The 8,660-nt window shown below is 39.9% G+C and overlaps 1 protein-coding gene across 1 annotated transcript; it reads left to right on the top strand.

Moving 5' to 3' along the window:
- The first annotated feature begins 6,135 nt into the window (after positions 1-6,135).
- Positions 6,136-6,786, top strand: LOC138909252 (uncharacterized). The gene has a single exon (XM_070200438.1). The coding sequence runs from the start codon at positions 6,136-6,138 to the stop codon at positions 6,784-6,786; it is 651 nt and encodes a 216-aa protein (XP_070056539.1).
- The last annotated feature ends 1,874 nt before the right edge of the window (positions 6,787-8,660 follow it).

The following is an 8,660-nucleotide window of genomic DNA, read 5'->3' as shown; positions in this document are numbered from 1 at the left end:
TGCTCAATCCGTAAATGTTGAATACTTAAAATTAAAATCTTGGATTCATCTCTTGGCCGCGTACTCTTCCATATCTACTTCTGCTCCCTCGTTATATCTTAATCGGGAAGTTTGATTATTATACTATTACTTAGTTCGTGCAAGAATGCACAAGCTTTTTATTATTGCATTCTGCACTACATATAATAGACTTTTAGAATTTCCATTTTTAATAAGAAATCTAATTCAAGTGAAATGAGAATCTGTTGGTCATTTCTTAAAAAGATCAAACCAAAATGAACTAATCAGAAAATACTGTTTCACTTTATGAGAGAAAAGGGACAGAAAAGACGCATATATATTTCACTCAAATCTACGCAGCGCACTAGAAAAGATTAAAGCAAAGCTTAAAAAGGCAATGGACTCATCAAAAGGATAATATGTTGGTAAGTCTTTTCATTTGTTTTGAAGAATTAACTTAAATAGCCGGTCGTCCAACTGCTTAAATTAAAAATAACCCGCATATATATAATTTATGCATAATATGTGTATAATTATAAATAATTAATGTATAATTTATTATAATTATTAGAAAAAAATAAATAGTGAATTTACCGGCTATTTGTGTAAAAATCCCTTTTTTTCTCTCGTATTTGTATTGAAGTTCCTATTCATCCGAATTCATGTCAAGTAAAACTCATTAAAGGAAAAACGCTTCCCAAAAAAGAGGTATTCGGTGCACAAAATATTTCGTATTCATGCAGGGTTCGAGAAAGGATTGCACCTCTAGGAATATGACGTAGACAGTCTACCATGTAAGTATTAGTGGTTGCTTTTATAACTTGAACCCCTCACCTATAGGTTACACGGTAATAATGTTATCGTTGTCTCAAGACTCTCTTTCTTAAAGAGATAAATACTCCCTATCAGAATTTTTTTCTTTTCTAAAACTTGAACTCGTGACCTCTTATTAAGGTTGAAGCGATCATATTCGTTCACAGTCATCTTTAGTGGTAAGTCTTCTGTCAGTTTCTCACGAACAAATTTATCATGCTTTACAGTTGGTTATTCTTATCATTTTGCTAACTGTTGGTGTCAATTAAAGTTGGTAATTGTGAGGGCTTTAAGGATTAATGTTCTTTTCTTTTTTTACTTTTGCAAGATAAATACTGCTGGTCTAAAAGTTGCGTTACTACGAGGACTTTAAAGATTATACGATCTTTTCTTTTTTCTTTTTGAGGGATGGATTGCTTTAGTTTTTGGTGAAAAAGTATGGTAGAAATAAGAGAACTTTGCAATCCATATCAGCTTTGCGATCGATATCCTTTAAATATTAATCTGAATTCTCTAGAAAAGCTTGAGATTCGAACACAAAATATTTAGTTAAGAATAAAAAGGCATTTATCAGTATACGACAACCTTTTATGGTTATTGGTTAGCTAGGCATGTCAACAAAATTCAAGGAAATAAACAAAGTAGCTGCCTTCACGAAGAAAAAGAATTTAAATTCAATGAACTAGCAGCGTAAAAATATATATACAATTATAGACGTAATTTATAAAACAACTATAAATAAATTTATTATAAACATTAATGATAATATGATAAAAATATTAATTAATCTGTTGTTATAGATTAAATTATAGTACTAATCATATAAAAGATCATACACTATCATTATACTATGTAATGTGGAAAATGAACATGATGCAAGCCTGCAAAACAAAAATTTTAAGAACTCTTATTTAAGACCCCACTCCCTCCCACCTAAAACAAAAAGTAAGTCAGAAAAGAAAATAATATGTTATACTTGCATTCTATATATATTATTAGTACTGAACATAGACTTAACGAATATAGTAGACTGTAGAAGTCCTTTTTTGGTATGGAGAGTATAGGATAAAATATGTTATGTTAAGTGAGCGCAAAAGGCAGTGACACGTGGAGCCGAAGGCATAAGACAGTTAAAATCGAAGGCAACTATTCTGTCTGTTACCTGAAAGAATGATGTTCATAAAAATGAAATAAATATCTGCCACCTAATAATATTTAATGAAGAATATTCTACAACATTTAGTACACTGCCCGTTATAAAAAATTTGGCTTTCATGTCCGTCGTTACACATTCTTCAATGGCCCTCATAATTGACATTAAAGAAGGGCTTATCCTAAAACATTGTTCCCTATGAGCAGCTATAAATAGTGAGCTCTATTATCGTTGTAAAGGACATAAATTTTCTGGCAAACTTACGTTATAATCTATTCAAAACTTAATACAATTTTATCTTCTTGCTCCTTGATTTCATTGTTGTTGTGCCTGGAGACCCTGCTCCCAGAACTACAGTTTCTGCTATTTTATCTTCATCTCAAGGCTAAGTATTGTATATTTATTTAATTCTTCTATTATTTCAGGATCAAATTAATTCACTTGTCTAGAAATCACGTATAAATTCAAATGTACCGTTTTACAGGTAAACAATTTTGGCGCCCACCGTAGGGCCTAGACAGTCGTGTAATTAAGTTAGTCCTTGCCTCTTTTACTAACATGTTATGATTATTTGTTCTTAGCAAAAAATCATAGAAAATGACAGATAATGGTGTTAATAACACATACAATCTTGAGGCCCAAGGAGACCAACCTCGGCATGAAGATTCAATCAGTGATACCCGCAATGAGGGGAGCGATGCCATGCCAATCCATGGTAGACGGTACCCGCGACATGTTTGGGAGGCGACTCCCGATGATGATGAAGAGGAACATGTTGTTGAAGCGGTGAGGGTCCTGCAAGAACAACAAGAGGTCATCCTAGTCCATCTCACACGGCAGGATAAAGTTATGACAGAAATAAAGCAGGCGTTATCGGGTGCTTCCAATAATGCGAACGGACGAGGTCCAGTTTCTCCCGGTGCTCCCGCAAATCAAACAACATAGAGGGTCGACAACAACACCCCGAGGGGCGAGGTCGGCTTCGATGGGGCCGGGGGAACAGATCCGTTCACAACAACGAGAGTGATCCCTTCAAAAGCGAACTCTTGCGGTTTGTGGGGGAAGTATACGCCCGCATGGACCAAATCCCGGGTGTACCACCGAACTGGACTCAAAGAAGTATATTTAACTGTCGTACAAACCGAGCGCGACACCAAAATTGATCCCAAGCGGTTTAAAATGCCCGACGTACCAAAATATGATGGGACTTCGGACCCTCAGGAGCATATTACCACCTATACAACGACGATGAAAGGGAATGATTTAGCTCCCCATGAGATCGAATCAGTTTTGCTAAAGAAATTTGGAGAGACTCTCACGAGGGGAGCCTTGACATGGTATTCTGGGAAGACCATGGTTGCACGAGATGAAAGATGTACCATTAACGTATCATCAGTTGTTGAAATTCCCAACTCCCGAGGGGATTAAACAGATAAAAGGCGACCATCCGATGGCAAGGTATATGAGTGCGATTTCGGTCTCCAGTAGCAAAGGGAAGGAGAATGCGGCATAGCAATTACAAGAACTGGCGCCTGCTCTCGAATCAAGTGAAGTCAACCAGGGGGAAGAGGCGTCAGAACCTTATCAGGTGCCAAGATATTTCTAGGTACCAGAAGAGACGGACGTAACAAAGTCCACAGCAGAAGATCTTGAACAAGTCGCATTGTTTGAAAAGTTCTTGGAGAGGAAATTCCACTTGGGGACATGACTGTACCCCGAGCTCTGGTCTGGATTTATTGAATTTATTAAGTTTAATGCCGATTGTTTTGCATGGTCGCATGCGGATATGATAGGTATCCTGGCGGAAGTGGCCGTGCAGAAGCTAAGCTTTGATCCCAGCATTCCTCCAGTAAGACAAAAGAAATGTCATATTGCCAAGGCCAGAAATAAATTCGTCAAAGAACATGTAACTCGCCTACTTGATATCGGTTCGATCCAAGAGGTAAAGTATCCAGACTAACTAACTAACATAGTAGTAGTTCCTATGAAGAACAATAAATTTCGCATGTGCGTAGACTATAAGGACTTGAATAAGGCGTGCCCGAAGGAATCGTTTTCACTGCCAAACATCGATCAAATGATTGATGCAACGGCCGGGCACGAGTTAATGAGTTTCCTCGATGCTTACTCCGGGTACAACCAAATTAAGATAAACCCAGAGGATCAGGAAAAGACTTCGTTCATAACGAACTTCGGCACATATTGCTATAATGTGATGCCCTTCGGGCTAAAGAACGCCGGAGCCACTTATCAGCGGCTCGTAAACAAGATGTTAGAAAAAAGATAGGGAAAACCATGGAAGTTTATATAGACGATATGCTTGTTAATTCTTTGAACGCATGTGATAATCTTAAGCCATCGAGGTTCAGGGTCAGCGCCGGCAAATTCCTAGGATTTCTAGTGTCACAAAGGGGTATTGAGGTAAACCCCGATAAAATCAAAACCATCGAAGACATCCCAGACCAACTACCGATCATAAAAGAGGTTCAAAGGCTCACAGGGAGATTGGCCGCTTTGAGAAGGTTTATTTCCCGATCATCAGAGAAATGTCATCGCTTCTTCGCGCTACTCAAAAAGAAGAATAACTTCGAGTGGACCCTGGAATGCCAGCAGGCTTTGATGGATTTGAAAAGGTACTTGTCAAGCCCTCTGTTACTATCAAAGCCGGAGGAAGGAGAAATATTGTTAATCTACCTAGTAGTCTCAGAGGTAGCGGTAAACGCCGTTTTTGTCAGTGAGGATGAAGGTGCGCAATCTCCTATTTATTATGTGAGTAGAATTTTAACGGGAGCAGAAACTCGCTACCCGCATTTGAAAAAGTTGGCCTTAGCTCTCGTAGTCGCCGCTCGGAAGCTAAGGCCTTATTTCCAATGTCACTTGATAGCTATGGTGACCACCTTTCCTCTGTGAAATATCCTTCATAAACCCAAACTCTCGGGTAGGTTGGCCAAATTGGTAGTCGAAATGAGTGAATTTGACATAGAATATAAACCTAGGATTGCGATTAAGTCACAAGTTCTGGCCAACTTTGTGGCCGATTTTAGTCCGGGATTTGTTGCCTCTTGCAACCAAAGAGGCAGTGATCGTGTCAGAATCTACATCGGGAGTTTGGACCCTATTTACGAATGGAGCTTTCAATGTAAAAGGGTCCAGGATCGGCATAATATTAATCACGCCTTTGGGAGAAACTCAAAGGCAAGCCATAAGAACGGTCCATTTGACTAACAACGAAGCAGATTATGAAGCTTTGATTGCAGGAATCGAGTTGGCTCGGGGACTAGATTCTGAGGTCATGGAAATCTAATGCGACTCCCAGCTGGTGGTAAATAAGGTCTACGGGATCTTTGAAACCAAATAGAAGCGCATGAAACAGTACATAGTGAAGGTTCATGATCTGCTTGCTCGGTTCCCGGAATGGTCCATTACGCATATCCCGTGGGAAGAAACTACAGAAGCAGACACATTAGCTAACCTCAGCTAATCAATGGAAATGAAGGGATCAGATTCTGGTAGTACAACTCATGCACTCGGTGCTGGACGCAGATAACTACTATGAGGTAAATATGACTAATTTAGTTTGGGACTGGAGGAATGAGATCATTAATTATCTCGAACACGGGAAGTTGCCCGAAGACCCCAAGGCATCCCGGGCGTTGCGTGCCAAAGCAGCACGATATAGCTTCAAAGGAATCCAATTGTACATGAGGTCTTTCCAAGGCCCATTGGCCCGATGCTTGGGAACTTCCGAAGCTAAATATGTTATGCGAGAAGTCCACGAAGGGATATGTGAAAATCATTCAGGCACAGACTCCTTAGTACTAAAATTGGTAAGGGCGGGATACTATTGGCCCCGAATGGAATAAGACGCTAAAGCTTTCATACAAAAATATGACAAGTGTCAACACTACGCACCACTGGTACATCAACCAGCAGAACCATTACACTCAACTTTGTATCCATGGTCGTTCATGAAGTGGGGGATGCATATCGTTGGACCACTGCCGCCAGCACCTAGTAAGGTAAGATTTCTTTTAATTTTAACTGACTATTTTTTTAAGTGGGTTCAAGCATATCCTCATTAGAAGATCGGCGAATGTGAAGTGGTGGATTTATTATAGGAGAACATAATTTGCAGAGTTGCAATACCAAAATAAATAACTTGCGATAACATGCCACAATTTATAGGTGCAAAGATCACGAAGTTCCTTGAAGACTTGAAAATCAAAAGGATCACATCTTCACCGTATCATCCAAGCGCAAATGGCCAAGTAGAGTCAACAAACAAAGTGATCATACAAAATCTCAAAAAAAGATTGGAAGTAGCCAAAGGAAAATGGCCCGAGGAACTGCTAGGAGTGCTATGTGCGTACCAAACAACGGCCAAATCGAGCACAGGAGAGACTCCTTTCTCCCTTGTGTACGGAACAAAAGCCTTGATCCTGGTGGAAGTAGGGGAACCTACTTTGAGATATTTCCAGGCAAATGAAGAGGCAAACAACGAAGCAATGTTAGTCAATTTGGAGCTAATCGATGAGCATAGGGACTTGGCGCATATAAAGACGACATCTCAAAAAAAGAGAATAGAAAGATATTATAATCGAAGAGCCAACCTCCGTTATTTTAAAGTGGGAGACTTGGTTCTAAGGAAAGTAACTCAAAACACCCGGGAACTCAACGCAGGGAAGCTAGGTCCAACATGGGAAGGCCTCTACCAGGTTTCAACTATCACCGGGAAAGGTTCGTACGAGTTGGAGAATCAAGATGGAGAAAAGTTACCAAGCAACTGGAATGTGGCACACCTAAAGAGATATTATTGTTGATGAACGTCTCATGTATTAAAGGTATATGCACCACTCTTTTTCCCTTCATCCAATTTTTGTCCCAATTGGGTTTTTCTGGCAAAGTTTTTAATGAGACAGCAACGAAAAGCATACTACGAAGAAGGTTTTCGCAGCAGCAATAAGACCTTTTAATAGCAAGGCACACAAGCGAAGAACCACTCCAGAATGGTTAGGTAATCTTTGGCTCAATAGCAAAATTCCCACCGGAAAGTTAAGTTTGCTATCAAGCAAAGGTTACTCGACCGTTCACAAGTGCAAACCAGTAAGGGATTGCTAGATAGTCTTTCGCTCAATAGCTTCAAATTCTCATTCTTCGCATTCGAACACTGGGGAGGAATGATATGAGGATACATCAACAATGACTACCACGTCGACCGGAAGCATAGTTATATATATCATCGGGACTTGGGACTACGCGACCAGCCCCGTAGAAACAAATTGTACAAATTAGCCACAAGAAATGGCAATGTCTTTTTAGCATAACGAATGCTTATGTATTTTTTTAAAATAGAAGGAATAAAGTAAAGCCCTCTTATTTCTATCTTGTTTATTGTCTGAACGATGATTTGATTTTGTCATTTGAAAGTTAAACAAGTACTTCAAATGCTAGTGCCGGAATGAGCAGGAGACGTCCTCTTAAAGAGCACCGTAAATATAAGAGGGCCCTCTCTTATAAAAAATCTTACGATAAAGGGTTGATTCCGGAAGAACTTATGCCCGAAATCCAAATGCTTTCAGGGGAAAGTACACCCAAAGCTTTGCAAGAAAGAACGCAAAGATTAAAACTTGCATAAATGTTCAAACAAAAGAACACAAAAAGACTCATGTAATACTTGAGCAAAAGATATTTTTATTCACAATAAATGTGCCAAAATGGCATAGGTACAAAAGTTGGGGGAAAAAAATAAAAAACTAAACTGTTGGATCTCCGGAACCCGGAGGAAGAGAAGCATACACGCCCCGAGAGGAAGTGGGTAGATCCGCTGTCTGCTCAATTTCTTGATCTCATAATTTTGGCCTTCAACATCTTCTCCCTCCAGTTCCTCTTCAGTTCCCGGGGACTTGGAACTGGAACCAAAAAAATCAGAAGCATCAGGTCCCGCCGGGAGACCCCTTTTAGCAGTTGACTCCAGCTCACGGGCTTTAGCAATTTCAGCATCAAAGTCAATGACACCAGCTTTAGCCTCTTCCAAAGTTTTCTCCTCATGTTGTACATAAAATATATTTTTCAACAACAAGAGAAGCCGCTCGGCACTTGAGTTGACCTCAACAGAAAGGTTTTCCCGGGCGAATCTAACGAACTTGAGGCTAACATCGAGTTCGTAGATAGTAGAGCTGAAAATTCTATTATGCTCAATGGTCTTCTTATAATTCTCCTCCAATTGGGCATATTTCACCCCGACAGCAGCAAGCTTTTCAGTTTTAGAGTTCAAGGCTGCCTCCAAATTGGTCAATCTTTCATAGGAGGCAGCCTCGCGATCGGATGCAGCAAGAACGACACTATGAACTTCAGCTCATGTGGCCCTAGCCTCTTCAAATTGAATCCTCAGCGGGGCGATCTCTTGGCTAAGGGTCTTTACTTCTTGCTCGCTCTACTGCAAATGAGCCTCCAACACAACAACCTCAATAGCTTTGGCTTCCAGTTCTGAGAGGCGGGCAACAGTTTGGTCCCGCTCGACCAAAAGTTGATCCCGCTCGACCAAAAGTTGATCTCGCCCGGAGGTAAATTCTTCTTTTTCCCGAATCATCCTCTGGAGGCCCTCGAAAGCAAGGAAATTGGCCTGCAAAAGAAGAAAGGCAAAACTCAATATATTACTAAATCAAAGATAGAAAAATGACAAAGAAAATAAAGA

The sequence above is a fragment of the Nicotiana tomentosiformis genome, chromosome 4 (assembly GCF_000390325.3).
Source record: "Nicotiana tomentosiformis chromosome 4, ASM39032v3, whole genome shotgun sequence".
NCBI lineage: Eukaryota > Viridiplantae > Streptophyta > Magnoliopsida > Solanales > Solanaceae > Nicotiana > Nicotiana tomentosiformis.
The sequence above is the reverse complement of the archived record's forward strand: the minus strand, read 5'-3'. Positions and strand labels throughout refer to the sequence as shown.

Excerpts from the sequence above, each read along its gene's own strand:
- LOC138909252 (XM_070200438.1), top strand. The coding sequence starts at position 6,136 with ATGCCACAATTTATAGGTGCAAAGATCACGAAGTTCCTTGAAGACTTG.